Raw genomic sequence first — 15921 nt, forward strand, 5'->3', positions numbered from 1 at the left:
ATGCACAGCAAACTGTGCATTATATCTTGTTGACACATGAGGAGACTGCCAATGAAGTTCCTCAGTGAACTTCCATTTATTGATTGAGAAAACATTTAGTTTTCTGGGGAGTAAAAATACCTTAGGTATGACTAGCCTATCAAATACAGCAAAATAATCTAGAATCCAATTAAGTATAAACCTAGTATTTGTAATATTCTAAGGATGGATCTATTAAGAAAAAGATCAGCATGAAATACAAAACTAGCAAAAGCAGGACACTGTGGTAGCTTGACTGTACGTCCCCTATAGATTCATGTTTCATTAAAGCTTGTAACTGGGATCTCTAGCTTCATGGTGGGTGGGGTGGGTCCTGGAGTCCAGCCCTACAGTGTCACTAGGGGTGAATCTGAATCCTGGCCTACAGCTATACCAAATAGAGCAGAGCAGTCTGAGCTGTGCCTGGGCTGCTAGTGTGCTGTTTACTGGCTGAGTTTCCCTGTTTAGGTTGGAGCCAGTTTCTTCTGCCATTATGGAACTTCCCCCGGATCTGTAAACTTAAGATAAATCCCTTCCTCCTGTAACTGTGTCTGGTTTGGACGTTCATACCTGCAATGTGGAACTGACCACAGAGAGTTTATACTCCACCACTGCTTAGAACAGACTCAGGAGACAAACTTCCAAAACTTCTGGGCGCCAGATGCTTATTTATATGCTGTTAGGTCAGGCATCTACTCTCCCTGGACTAACTACATGGCTCTCTTTCTTGGCTTTCAAGATATTCTGTAGTAAGAGTCCATTGCTAGGAATGAACATTCTTCAGTCTGAGACTTGGCTTGAGCTTCCTTTTACTAGAATGACCAAATATGAAACAATCTGACTAGTTGGACCGTAGTGTTAATTCTATCACAGCTCCATAATTTACAGAAGTCTCCAAATGGTTAAGGTGAACAAGTGTAGGAAAATAATGGTAGAGCCTTTGGGGGATGAGGGCTTAGGTGCATTCCTGGAACTAACTTAACTAGCTCACTCTTTTTTTTTTGTAAATTTTTTTGTTCATTTTTATTTATTTGAGAGTGACAGAAAGAGGCAGAGAGAGAGAAAGAATGGGCACACCAGGGCTTCCAGCCACTGCAAACGAACTCCAGATGCGTGTGCCCTGTTGTGCATCTGGCTAACGTGGGTCCTGGAAAATCGAGCCTCAAACCAGGGTCCTTTGGCTTCACTGGCAAGCACTTAACCACTAAGCCATCTCTCCAGCCCCTAGCTCACTCTTGCTGCTACCTCCAAGGTGCTGGACAAGATAAGATGCCCTGCTTTGGCTCAACCATGTCATGATTAAACTTTCGTTACTGTAAAGCTGGAATTCATCCTTTCCTACCACATATTGCTTCTGGTGCAGTGTTTGTCTCAGCAACAAGGTTAACAGCCAGATATATAGAAATAAATCACTAGCCGGGCATGGTGGTGCACACCTTTAATTCCAGCACTCGGGAGGCAGAGGTAGGAGGATCACCATGAGTTCGAGGCCAACCTGAGATTACAGTGAATTCCATGTCAGCCTGGGCTAATGAGACCTTATTGGGGGGGGGGGGGGGTAGAGAACTGAAGGAAAGCACTTTCACTAGGTCTAGATCCATTTTACTAATGCAGTAGTAACTAGCCACTTGTGGCTACAGAAATTTAATAAAAATTTAATTTTATGTCTGGCATGGTGGTGCATGCCTTTAATCCCAGCACTTAGAAGGCAGAGGTAGGAAGACTGCCATTAGTTTAAGACCAGCCTGGGACTACAAAGTGAATTCCAGGTCAGCCTGAGCTACAGGGAAACCCTACCTCAAATAAACAATAAGTAGCTCTTTTGAAGAGCATGTGGTTGGTTGGTGGACAGGGTCTAGAAGATACCATCATCATATTAAATTCTACTGGGCACTGCAATGTAAGCAAAACTGAGTTGAAGTGGCACTTGGAAAGACTCCTTAAATACCTTTCATTTGATACTACCTAGCCACCTATAAGAGCTATCAATAGGCAGGTGAGGTTTTTGCCCCAACTTCCTTCTTTCTAAAAGAATTATACCCTTGTAACTATGTATGTTCCCTTTTGCATGAATTGCTCTTTATCATCAGAAGTATCCTCAGAATATAGCAGGAATCACCTGTGAAATTTGTAAAAACTTAAACTTAAATTAATAGAAATGCTCCGTACATACAGTGTCTCCAAGCTTATCATGCAGAGAACGAAACGGCACTTGCCAGTCACTAGGACTTGATCACTTCTCCGTTACATGGTAAAATCAAGCACTGAAATTAGTAAACCAAGATGAAAGTATATTAACTATAAATATAAAGCCTTAAGTCAAATTTCTAAATCCATCACAATAGTCCATTTTCTCTATCATTTCTGGGATGCATGAAAACCACAGCATGGGTTTTTTACTTCTTCCACATTAGTTCAATATCGACCCTTCAGAATTAACTTCTACCCTGTCTGTGAATACTACCAAGCTTCATGAAGTTACACGCATGTTCTAAGCAGTGGTGGGGTATAAACTCTGTTGTAGTCAGTTCCATATATTGCTGGGATGAACACTCAAAGCAAACATACACCCAAATCCTGTTATGACGACTCAGTCTCCTCTGAAGGACATACAAGGGCATTTTAAAATCCTTACCATAACGCACACCAGGACTGCAACTGTGATTACAGAAAGTTTCCAAAATTATATCTGCATGTTTCCAGACTGACTTCCTTGTTTTCTTGCATTTCTTTTGTCAATGAAAATAACTTGCCAGGCATGGTGGCACACGCCTTTAATCCCAGCACTTGGGAGGCAGAGGTAGGAGGACTGCCCTGAGTTCGAGGACCCCCTGAGACTAGTGAATTCCAGGTCAGCCTTGGCTAGAGTGAGATCCTATCTGGGGGGGGGGGGGGAACTCACTTGACAAAGTACTTCGTCAGGTTTGAAGAAGCCTTCTTTCTCGCTTTCTAAGTCTTGTACCAGTAATTAAAACAAGCACAATAAAGCTGGGTATGGTGGTGCCTGCCTTAAATCTCAGCCCTTGGGAGGTGGAAGTGGGAGGCTCACCAGGAATTTGAGGCCAGTGTTGAGGCTACAGAGTGAGTTCAAGGTCAGCCCATGCTAGAGTGAGACCCTGCCTTAAAATGAGTGGACAAAGAGCACCACTGCCAGTCACACAAAGAAGGTCCACCATTTAGTGTGTTCCTGAACAGGCATTTAAAAACAGTCCGGAATAAAGTTACTCTGCCTCAAATAAAGATTTCAAAAGTAAGGTCTAACTTCCTAATGTATCTACCACACTAATTTAAAGGCATCTAAACTAGATAAACTAGAAAATATGGTGTTAAATATTCTTTATTTTATATTATACACAAAGCACACTAAAATGCCTGTAATAAATAAAAGGCTGCATCCTTAGATACAAGGAATTCTAATTGAGTTGGCATAGTCAAGACAATTGTGTCTTTATCTTTAACCCTTGTCTGTAATGGACTACTGCATACCAGTTGAAACAGGTGAGTCTTGCTTGGTTTTGACCAGTGAAGAAAATTTTTCCTAATGTTCAAACATACACATGTAACCAGTTGTAGAAATCTAAAGATAAAACCAATCATATAGGTTCTGAGGTGGTATTCCCCATCTCTGTGAAAAGTTTAACAGTGAAGTAAGTCCAATCATATCTTTAAAAGGGAAAACAGTTATAGTACTTACTAAATCAGAATACTATTTTTAAAAAGATCATATTCTCTTTACTGCAAGCCAATTTTACTTAAATAAGGACTCTCCAACAAAAATACTCTGTTAGTCATTCATGATCTGAATTGTGGTGTATGAAATCAGTAAAATTATGGTACACATTAAAAGCCATGTGACATTTCTGTTTTATAATAAATAAGGCAGAGGCCATTACTCATTAGTAGCTTTTTTAAGATAAGCTATTAGGTCTACTCTTTCTCCTTTCTTCTTGATGCCAGCGAAGATCATTTTTGTTCCAGGGATGTACTTTTTGGGATTCTCCAGATACTCCATCAGTGTGTCTTCTCCCCAGGTGATGCCTACACGGAAAGGGATGTATTGGTTAAGTACCAGTAAGAGTTGGCTATGGGCGACATTCCTACACTTTGCGATGTAGGATTTAAAGAAAACCTTCCTACCTTTGTTTTTGTTGGCGTCTGTGTAAGAGAATCCAGCAGCTTGACCAGTCTTCCGCCCAAACAGACCATGGAGATTTGGTCCAGTCTTGTGCTTGCCTCCCTTTTCCACAGTGTGGCACTGGGCACACTTCTGAACAAAGATCTTCTTGCCTTTCTCAACATCACCCATCTTTAATTCTAAAAAATGAAAGATCCAACAGCAATCTTTTCCTCAAGCAACAATAATGGAAACCAGTGACCACGCAGGCCACTTACTTGACCACTGCTAATCTATGTTAACTAACGGGATAAATCTTGTTTTACTTAGTACACTTACAATGATCTTCAATCACACACACACACACACACACACACACACACACAAAAGGCCCACATAAACACTATTTTATAAGTGTCTCAGAACAGATCTGTGTGTACAATGTACAAGGTTAAAGCCCAGAAAGTGGGGACCTAGCTGAAACCACTTTCAAAAGAGGTGGTCAAGGTCATGAGTCACAAACACGAAACTCAACTGCAATTACAGTAAACCAGAACTAGTGAAATTTTAACGCTGATGAAGGCCTAATACCTGATTTGTGCCACAATTTGAAGCCACATCCAACCAGGAAATACATACATCAATTAAAAGTAGAGGTCCTATCTACAGAGATCACCGAGGAAGCTCAAGTCTCGCTATGTGCACTGGCGAGGCTTGAAAAGAACCGGGAAGATCTGGGAGGGGGGCATCCCTACCCTCCCCCTCTGAGCTGCCCTGGGTACCCACGAGGTCGTCCATTCATTCACGTCTGTCCACGGAGAATGATGAGACCCACCGTGGGATGACTAGGCCAGGGGACACCTGAGCCCCTTACTGGAGACAGCAGCAGCTTCCACTCTCCGAAGGACCGGAGAGGAGGGGAGCGGCACGACACTCGCCCCTGCGGGCAGGAAGTCTCGCCTCCCACGGCGAAGAGGTCGGCCTCCATCCGAGGTGCGGCCGGTCGCTAACCGAGTCCCCACTCTCTCTACCTCAAGCCGGAACCCATCGGGTAGCGGCGGGTTCCAGGCCGTCCCCGAGGTGCCCGGTTCCCAGCAGCGCCGCCCGGGCAGGCGCCCCCCACGCCCCGCTGCGGCCCAGCGCTCACCGCTCTGCCGTCGCCGAGCCCACGCGCGCTATGGATCGCAAGGCCGACGTCCCGCTCTGCAGCCCAAGGACACGCCGCTCGGCGCCTAAGTACCGGTGTTCGCGCAACCGCACTCGCTCCGCCCTCCCGCGCCCCGGCGTGCGCCCGAGCCGGCGGAGACGCGGTGACGTAGCCGCGCCTCATTGGCTCTCACCTCCTGCAGCGCGCCCGCGAGCTGCGCGCGCATGCCGGCTAGCAAGGTAGGCTGCGCCCCGCGGTGCCCTTCCTCGCGAGGCCTCGCTTGCCCGCTCCTTACGACCCGCCCTTCGCGCGTGCGGCGTGGAGGTGGGGGCCCCCCTAGAGGCGATGACGTCATCTCGGCGCGGGCGCGGGTGGAGCGCCGAGTCGCGAGGGATCCGGGGCGTTACCCGCTGCTGGGCGTAAAGTTCCAGCCCTTGAGGAAGTCGCCCTGGTTTTAGCTTTGCCAAAGGTTGCCGGCTACTTTCCGGTCAGCTGCCGACCTTTGCCGGGCCTTGTCGTAGCTCCCGGGGCTGGCGTCAGCTGCACCCCGAGGGGGAGAGCAGGGAACCTGCGTGACCTTGTTCTTGTCAGGTCGTGGCTGTAATCAGGCTGACCTGGAATTCACTGTGTAGTCTCAGGGTGGCCTCGAGCTCACGGCGATCCTCCTAGCTCTGCCTCCGAGTGCTGGGATTAAAGGTTTAAGATTAGAGAATTCTTGGGAAAAGCTCTGACCCTATCAGAAATGCGTGTTTTCCTGGGCGTGGTGGCTCACGCCTTTAATTGCTGCAATAAATAGGAAGGCTAAGGTAAGAGAATCCGCTTGAGTTTCCAGGCTGCCCTAAGCTATAGAATGAGTTCCAGGTAAGCCTGGGCTAGAGCAAGATCCTACCTCGGAAAACAAAAACAAAAACAAAAAACAAACAAACAAACAAAAAACACAAAGTAATTGCCTGGAGTGGTGGTGCACGCCTTTAATCCTAGCACAGGTATGAGGATCCCTGTGAGTTGGAGGCCAGCCTGACTCTACATAATACATTCCAGCTCAGGTTGGGCTATAGTGAGACCCTACCTAAAAGAAAGAAAGAAAGAAATGCAGTTTTTATAACTACAACTTTCAGTTATGTTACAATCCTCTTCCCAGCATGCTAAATTCTGTTTGGGGCTTGTCCCATGTCCTCCTGAGAGGGAGTGAGGTAGCTTTGTTACTTTAGGGTGACTGGGCCCCTGAAAATAAAGAAGGAATGTCTTTGGGCTTTATTCTTGCAGTCTCCACTTTCCTAGAGCTCAAAGTGTGATCTGACGTCTTAATGTCTTCCCTAGATCTGTTTTTCCACAACGTCCTGGGAGGGAGGACCCCTTTCCTAGAATTTAAATCTAATCCTGACATTGTGGTTGGTCAAGTTCAGCCCCCAGAATTTGGCGGCATGGCTAGCCTCTTCTTGAGACTGCCTGTACCAATCAGCTGTCTCTGGCTCACTTGAGCAGGAAGGTGGGACCCCATAAGGTCATAAATACACTTAGGAGGGGAGGGCAAGCTCTCTTCTGAACTTCCAGGCTCTGATAAGCTTCCATGGGCTGGGCCTGGTTGGGTCCAGTGGAGGGGAGATCCCCACACCCTCCCTCCCACATGGGCTCTCCCACTCCTTCAAGTGGCAGGAGCTCTCTCTACTTTCTTCCCTTTCCTTCTCTTAATCTAGTAAGTCTCTATAAACCTTACCCTCTGGTCTATAGACTGTAATTCTTTAAATTCATAAGACAAGAATCTGGGGTACTCTAAATTTATTGGTATATTGGCAAGGAACCTCCAAGTTCCCGTTACACTTCAGGTTTAGACCACAAGTTCTGATCAACTTCTCTCCATTTCCTGTAGTCTGTGTAGCTTTGTCAAACGTTTTCTGAACACATGTTAGCACCAGGCTTTTCTCTGGGTATCAGGAGTAAACATGAAAATTCTCCCTGGTAGACTCTACATTCTAGCATCTTTTCTCCCACCCTCAATTTAAGCTCTAGCTATTAAGAGGCTGACCTGAATTACCTTAGATCCCTTCAAAACCACTGGTCTTATGACCTGTTCCAGACAATCCATCACCCTGTAGAGATGGGTTCATTTCCTAGATATCAACAGGGACAGTTGACTCCAGGACAGTTCTTTTTTGTTGTTTTTTTAATTTAAATTTTTTAACTTTTATTTATTTGTTTGAGAGAGACAGAGAGAGAAAGAGGCAGAGAGACAGAGAGAGAGAGAGAGAGAGAGAGAATGGGTGCACCAGGGCCTCCAGCCACTGCAAATGAACTCCAGATGCGTGTGCCCCCTTGTGGATCTGGCTTACATGGATCCTTGGGAATCTAGTCTCCAACCCGGTCCTTAGGCTTCACAGGCAAGTGCTTAACTGCTAAGCCATCATCTCTAGATCATTTATAATACCTAGTATAGATTAAATGCTATATAATAGTAGTGTTTCAGGAAATGACAAAAATAAAGTTCAAATATGTTCAATACAACATTGTGATCTAGCGTTACTTGAATTCGTGAATGTGGAATCCAGATATGGAGAGCTGACACTTTTTTCTTGTTTTTGGACTGTTGTGACTTTAGTTATTTTCTCTAACACCAAATTCACTGTCAAGACTTACTATGAAATGAGATCAGCACATTCAAGACCTTCATAGCTTTTGCAGAGGACTAATATTGAGACTTGGGTGTGGTCCTTACATAGGTTCATTTGACAAAATATTCAAGTTTTAAAATACATGGCTTAACAAAACCTCAGAATTCTGTATATCCTTAAGAAGTCTTTTTTTTTTTTTTTTTTTTTTTTTTAGGTAGGGTTTCACTCTAGTCCAGACTGGAATTCACTATGCAGACTCAGGATGGCCTTGAACTCATGGTGATTGTACAAGTGCTGTGATTAAAGGCATGCACCATCACGCCTGGCAAGAAGCCAAGTTTATTCATATTTCTCCAAGGAAAATGTGTCCTTATTAGGTAATTCTTTTCCTTTGGTTTTTCGAAGTAGGATCTCACTGTAGCCAAGGTTGACCTGGAATTCACTATGTAGTTTCAGAGTGGCTTCTAGCTTACAGTAATCATCCTACCGCTGCCTCCCAGGTGCTGGGATTAAAGACGTGTGTCATCACACCCAGCTTTTTATTTATTTTGGTAGACTCTCACTCTAGCCCATGCTGACCTAGTACTTATTCTGTAGTTCCAGGCTGCCTGGCCTTGAACTCACAATGATCCTCCTACCTCTGCCTCCTGAGTGCTGGGATTAAAGGCGTGCACCACCATGCCAGCCCAAAATCTTTTCTTTGTGCCATCAGAAGTGATTATTGCTGTTCATAAAGGAGTTGACAGATAACAAGATGTCAAGGAGCAATGTTCTGCACATCATGTACAGACACCATTAAGTTGGTTGACCAAGTGAATGGGCATCATTTAAAGCCTAGTCCCATGAGTCTGGTGATATAGCTCAGTGGGTAGAGAGTTTGCCTAGCATGTGCAAAGGTGTGGGTTCAGTTCCTAACACTGCACAAAGCAGATGTGGTGACACATGCCTGTAGTCCCAGCACTTGCATGGTAGAGGCAAGGGGGCCAAAAGTTCATGGTCATTGTCCACTATTCACTACGTACTTGGAGGCCAGCTTGAGCTACATGAGATCCTGTCTCCAAACAACAACAACAACACCAAATCAATTCAGAGCTGGGTGTGCTGGTGCATGCCTTTAATCCCAGCTCTTGGGAGGCAGAGGTAGGAGGATCACCATGAGTTCGAGACCACCCTGAGACTACACAAATAATTCCAGGTCAGCCTGGGCTACAATGAGACCCTACCTCAAAAAGACAAAAAACAACAAAAAAGAATTTATTCTTATGAGGAAGAGAATAGAAAATAGTTTTTAGTGTTTTTCTGACCAAAGGCATTGTGGCTGAAGAGTCCTGTTACTGAACGTAGTGGGGAGAGGAGAAAGAAGACTGAGAATCACTCGTGCCCTTAGCAAAGCATACACATAATTCTGCATTAGTAGTGTGTCAGTGCTGTTAAGTTTTAATTGTTAATTTACTTGTGTGTGGATTCGTGTGGTGAGAGTGTGGAGGTGAGAGGACCACTTCAAGTTGTTTGTGCTCCATTTTCTTTTCCAAAGGGTCCCTTGCCTTGGCAAATGAACAGACGAGCTGGCCTACAGTAGGCTTCAGAGTCTCTTCACATCCCGTCACCATAAGAGATGCGATCACAGATATATGAGCTACTTTTTGTATCTGACTTTACATTAGTGCTGGGGAATTGGTCCCAGGCAGACAGGCTGTGCAAGCAAGCATCCTGTTGAGCCATCTCCCCAGCCCTATGTTTTAAGTTCTAAAAATATTCAATTTACAATTTGTTTACAATTTACTCAAGATACTGAGGGGGAATTGGTCAAGTGGCCAGTTAGGGGGAATAAAAGAATAGAACACTGCCTGCCTGCTCCAGGAGAACTGGAATTCAGCATCTGGTCCAGTCTCATCCAATCAGCTCTCCTACCTCCTACTCATCTGTACTGATCCCTTCCTGAGCCAGCCCCCGGAGTCCCGACCAGTCAGCTCTCTCAGACTACCTGAGTCTGATGATAAGACCCACCACAGTAAGATTATAAGTAGATGATTCACCAGGTGGGCACAGCCACTCTTTTTTTGGGTGTTCATCTCTCCTGAACCTCCAGGTTCCTGCTCTGATACACCCCTTCATCTCATCCCTGCTGGGCTGAAATGGGGGTGCTCCTATTCCCATGTGGGCTCTGGAGCTCTCTGTATTTTCTCCTCTTTTTTTTCTCTTAATCTAAGAAAGTCTCTCTAAACCTTGCCCTCTGGTCTGTGGATTTAAATTCATAAGACAAGAATCTAGAGTATCCTAAATTTATTGGTGTATTGGCAAGGAACCACCAAACACCCATTTCAATACCTAGGTGAATTATTTGAATCTAACAATAAACTTGTGCAAGTTGCTTTGTTTTATATTTATTCTGTTATATTTGCCCCTTCTAGCTCTATCATCTCCTTAGGGTGAGTAGTGGTTGGCAAGAGGTATATCTATCCTAAAGTAAATGTCTTCTATTTGTCTTTCCCACAGTGGAGTGGATTTAAAAAAAAAAACCTCCTGGTGAAAAATTTCTAATAAAATTCCCCCTCTCCCTAATCAAAACATGTTACTGCAGCCATAAAGCTCTACTGCGGCTGGAAGGCTGCCTCAGTGCATGAAAAGTTCTTGGCACACAGGTATAATGGCCTGGCCTTGGATGCCCAGAGCCCACATAAAGCCAGACACGGTGGTGCATATCTGTAATCCCAACATGCCAGTGGTGGGATAGGATGCACAGGCAGGAAAATCCCCAGAGACTTGTAGGCCAGCTAGCTTGGTGTGCACATTGGCCAACAGTAGGAATACCTTCCTCAAACAAGGTGGAAGGTGGGGCCTGACATCCAAGGTTGTCCTTCGACTTCCACACATATGCTATATCATATACACAAACACTATAACATGTGCACACTTGCACATGTGCTCACGTGTGCATATACACACACACACGGCAAGGAGAAATGGCTGGCTGGAGGCAGAGGGTAAGGTGAGTAGCAAGAACTAAGAATAATGTAAACATAAGCTGACTCCAGGGCAGTCTTAAGGACATTCTGCTGAAGTGCAAGAATGTTCAGCGCCCCAGCCAGTGGGGTCTTAATAAAAGCTTTTCCAGTGTGATATAAAAAATGTTGAGCTAGACCAGCAAGCTCAGTAAAATGGAAGTAAATCTCAGACAAGTTGGCAAAGGATGTTGGGAACATGGTATAATACTGCACATGGTCCATTCACTGGCAAAGGGAAGAACAAGGTTGGTCTCATCTGTCTTGACTTTATTACTGTCTAAGAAGAAAACGTGTCCCTGAGAATTCTTAACTTCAGGTACTTTCATGTAGGTCTGGAGTTTGATTTTACTGCATTTGCACAATCTAGCAAGACTTTACCTGAAAAATGAACAGAGTAGTTGTAGATAGGCTCCAGGGCTGGAGCGATGGCTCTACAGTTAAGGAGCTTGACTGCAAAGCCTGAAGACCTGGGTTCCATTCCTCAGTACCACATAAAGCCGGATGAACACAGTGGCACATGCATCTGGAGTTCATTTGTATTGGCTAGAGGGCCTGGCATGCTCAGTATCTCTCTGAGGCCACCCTGAGACTACATAGTTAATTCCAGATCAGCCTGGTTCAGAGTGAGACCCTACCTCAAAACAAACAAACAAACAAACAAACAAGAAAACAAACAAACAAACAAGAAGTATGGTTATTTTTATTGCTTGAATTCTTTTTTATAATAAATTTTTAATTTTTAAATTCTATATATATTATGTGTTCTCTCTCTATATATACATACATACATACACACACACACACACACACACACACAAACACACATATACATACATATAAACATATACATACATACACAGGTTATGCTCACCCTTGCTCCCATTATCCTGGGGACCCTCCTCAGTGGGATTATAGACTTCATTGTGGGGTCATGAAGGCCTCAGTCAGTCCCTGTGGGGTAATGGGCGGGGGATACCTCAGGATATTCCTACCCACTGTGTGGCTCTTACAATCTTTCTTCTCCCTCTTCTGCAATGATTCCTGAGCCATGGTAGGCCTGTTGGCTGTCTGATATAGCGTTGAGTTCTCTGTAGCCTCTGGATTTTTGCTCAGATAGGTTTTAAAATTTTTTTTTTTTTTTTGCTTTTTCAAGGTAGGGTCTCACTCTAGCTCAGGCTAATCTGGATGGAATTCACTATGTAGTCTCAGGGTGGCCTCAAACTCATAGCAATCCTCCTACCTCTGCTTCCCAAGTGCTGGGATTAAAGGTGTGCACCACCAGGCCCAGCTGTTTAAAATTTGTATTTATGAGAGAGAGAGAGAGAGAGAGGGGGGGGGGGGGGAGAGAGAGAGAGAGAGAGAGAGAGAGAATGAATGAATGAATGGACATGCCAGGGCCTCTAGCCACTGCAAATGAACCCCAGATGCATAAGCCACTGTGTGCATCTGGCTTAAGTGGGTTTTGGAGAGTCAAACCTGGGTCCTTAGGCTTCGCAGGCAAGTGCCTTAACCACTAAGCCATCTCTCCAGCCCTTTGTCTATCACTGTCACCCTGAAACTGGTTGTCAGGTTGTAGTAAGAGCAGTATTCATGTTGCTGCTTCCTCTATAATTTCTCTTGGGCCCTGGCAGATGTGGTAGAGATGGCATATTTCGTGGTGAGCAGTTGGTTATCTTATCAATGGTGAGTCCTGGTTCTCTGCCATCTTCCACTTGTTCATTCCCTCCCAAGCAGGTGTCCTGGAATGACATCTAGGCCGGGCACACAGGTTTGTTTTGCAATGGCATGTAGCCCTGCTCCCTTCTAACCTTCTGCTTGTTTGTGGCTGTTATTTTTGTTTTGTTTTGGAGGCAGGGTCTCACTCTAGCCCAGGCTGACCTAGGACACACTCTGTAGTTCCAGGTTGACCTTGAACTCATAGCAGTCCTCCTACCTCTGCCTCTCAAGTGCTGGGATTAAAGGTGTGCACCACCACACCAGGCTCAACCCCCCGAATTTTTTTTCTTGAGGTAGTATCTCACTCTGGCCCAGGCTGACTGGAATTCACTATGTAGTTTCAAGGTGGCCTTGAACTCCAAGTGATCCTCCTAACTCTGCCTCCCGAGTGCTGGGATTAAAGATATGTGCCACAACACCCAGCTTTCAATCCATATATATATATATATATATATATATATATATATATATATATATTTATTTATTTATTTATATAAAATATATATATAAATATATATATAAATCTATATATATTCATTCTATCAGTTCTATTTCTCTGAAGAACTCTAGTTTAGTTAGACATATACAAATTCCGGAAACGGGATGTACATTTGAATGCATATCCAAAGGATGTGAAGCCAACGTGTCTAAGAGATGGCTGCACTTGTTTATTGCAACTCTCTGCACCATAGGAGGTCCCCTTAGCCCCGCTCACAATTTTGGTAACAGCTCTTAACTATATTTCCCTTGGTGGAATCCTTTGAAGATGTTTCCTGCTGTGACGCTGACCGGTGCAGTCTGGTACTGCCCGTTTGCAGGACAGTGCCCAGGGCCCACTGCTCAGCCATTTCCCTCCCATGCTGTGGAGCAAAAGGGGAGAGGCCCTAAGCACCGAGTGTCTGTGAGTTCACCACATCTTCCTAATTCTGTACGTCCAACTTCTTCCCCGTAGCTCTCAGACCCAAAGACTCCTGGTACCAAGATCCAGAGCCTTTGGAGGCACTGTTGTGTAATACTGGCTGTTTTCTCCACCCTCACTTTAGAGGTTTTTTTTTTTTTTGATGTAGGGCCTCACTGTCACCCTGGCTGGAATTCATTTTGTTGTCTCAGGCTGGCCCTGAACTCAGTGATCCTCCTACCTTAGTCTCCAGAGTGCTGGGATTAAAGGTGTGCTACCACGCCCGGCACTTTAGTTCTAATGTGTTCACTAGTTACAGCGTATTTTTTAAAAATCTCTATTCTAACATTCTAAATGTATTAGCACGCATCATCTACACTGCATTTGGATGTTTATTGCATGCCTGTGTGCAAACAAATTACAACAATCAAAATAACAAAAATTTAAACCAGGTGTGGTGGCAAACACCTTTAATCTCAGCACTTGGGAGGCAGAGGTATGAGGATCACCATGAGATCAAGGTCACCCTGAGACTACATCGTTAATTCCAGGTCAGAGTGGACCAGAGTGAGACCCTACCTCGAAAAGCAAAACAAAAACAAGCAAAAAATAACAAAAACTTTATTTTTAATGTTTTTAAAACATTTTTATTAATTTAATTGGAGAGCTGAAAGGATGAGATGATAATACTTGAAGCGAAGGGTATGCTATCTTTGTCTGGTAATAGGTGAACGTCTGTAGTTGGAATGCATTGTACATCCTGGCAACCTAATGAAAAATATGTACTTAAACTGTCAGGGCCTATACTGCAGAGTTGTACTTTTCAGTTGGTGTTTTGCAAGTCCAGTCCTATTGTATGCTCTGTGATAGTATGACAAAAGGACCAAATTACTTTTCAAAAATATTTACACTATAACCCCCTTACCTTAGACATTTCCAATTATATTAGTTTTTAATTTTTTCAGTGCTAGCAAATGAACCCAAGCCTTGTGCATGCTGGATAAGTGTTCCATCATTAAGTAACACCCCAGTCCTTGATTATATATTAAAGGCTACGAATAATCCAGGAGTTAAGTCATTGATCTTTTTACCTCCAGTTTTCAATAGTATTTCACCATGTAAATCCTTCCCATAGCACCTAATTAGTGATGTATGGAGTAAAATTGGGAAATAATTTTTAATTTTAGCCTGGGATAATTTTCAGGAGGGTGTTACAAAATGGACATGTTGGTCATAAAATACAAATTAAATAAAATTTATTCAAAATACCCATAGCTTCTCCTTAACTTTCCATGATCAACTATACTTAAAATGTACCGCTTGGTACATTTGATGTGTTGGCTAATATATGGGAGTTAGGAAAACATGGTGAATATTTCCCAAAAATTATGTTGGGCTCTGGAATAATCAATACCAAGCCAACCTTTTGTACCACAGTTAAAAATCACCAGTATCACTAATGAAAACCAATATTAGATCTTCACGAAATAATTTTACCTGTATAAACTAGTTGTGTCTCTTCATTAGAAGGCTAAGGAGAAGGTAACATTTTAAACCTGTAATGTGGGCTGTTGAGATGGCTTGGCTGTTAAGGTACTTGCCAGGGAAGCCTAAGGACCCAGGTTTGATTCCCAATACCCCCATAAGTCAGATGTAGAAGGTGGTATATGTATCTGGAGTTCATGTGTACTGGCTAGATACCCTGGTGCTCCAGTTTTCACTCTACCTGCCTTTTGCTGATGAAGAATGGAATTTCAAGGGGGAAGAGGCGGGGAGGGAGGGTATTACCATGGAATATTTTTTATAATCATGGAAAATGGTTAATAAAATTGAGAAAAAAATAAACCATATAGAAACCCTGTAATGTTGCACAGACTGAACATTGGGTTTCATCTTTTCTACTGACTTACTTTGTCCACATACGTACATAAATGTGTAAGGTTCACGTACTTTCTTGAGGTAATAGAGTTGTGGGAACCACCCATCCCCCAGTTGACTGAGGATTTAAATTTTACCTTTTCTCCTAAATTATTTCGTACAAACATTTATACAGAGACATGTTGACATATCTATTTTTATTAAGGTACTAAGCATTGTATAATCTTCTGTTAATTCTTAAATAGTTGTGTTTTTCCACTTTTCATTTCTCGTCAAACGATGATGTAAACTTTGTTGTACACACTGTTTTTCATGATTTTGGGAAACTTCTGAGCATAATTTGAAGATGTGACTAAGACTATAAATTTTTTTCTGGCTCTAGTATTTTATTGACAAATTGTAAAACATTTCAAGAAGTCAGACCATTACTTGGGGTTTCTCTGACCAGATCCTAATTTAAACTCCTGCAAACATAAATCTTATAAACAAGATCATTATGGCTTAGTACAGAAACAAATCCAGCAAAATGCAGGAAA

The 15921-nt window shown here is 43.5% G+C and overlaps 1 protein-coding gene across 1 annotated transcript; it reads right to left on the reverse strand.

Annotated features, from left to right (window-relative positions):
* Window positions 1-3339: 3339 nt before the first annotated feature.
* LOC101596283 (cytochrome c, somatic) lies at window positions 3340-5407 on the reverse strand. Its single transcript, XM_004652799.2, has 3 exons — window positions 5280-5407; window positions 4156-4332; window positions 3340-4056 (listed from the first exon to the last, which is right to left on the reverse strand). Exons 2-3 carry the CDS (start codon window positions 4322-4324, stop codon window positions 3908-3910), a joined length of 318 nt encoding a protein of 105 aa, XP_004652856.1. The 5' UTR covers window positions 4325-4332; window positions 5280-5407; the 3' UTR covers window positions 3340-3907.
* Window positions 5408-15921: the final 10514 nt, after the last annotated feature.

This window comes from Jaculus jaculus, chromosome 16, assembly GCF_020740685.1.
Source record: "Jaculus jaculus isolate mJacJac1 chromosome 16, mJacJac1.mat.Y.cur, whole genome shotgun sequence".
NCBI lineage: Eukaryota > Metazoa > Chordata > Mammalia > Rodentia > Dipodidae > Jaculus > Jaculus jaculus.

Bases quoted from the DNA above. Each gene is read 5' to 3' on its own strand.
- LOC101596283 (XM_004652799.2), bottom strand. From the start codon at position 4,324: ATGGGTGATGTTGAGAAAGGCAAGAAGATCTTTGTTCAGAAGTGTGCC. The intron at 4,057-4,155 runs GTAGGAAGGTTT...CTTTCCGTGTAG, and splicing joins AGACGCCAACAAAAACAAAG to GCATCACCTGGGGAGAAGAC.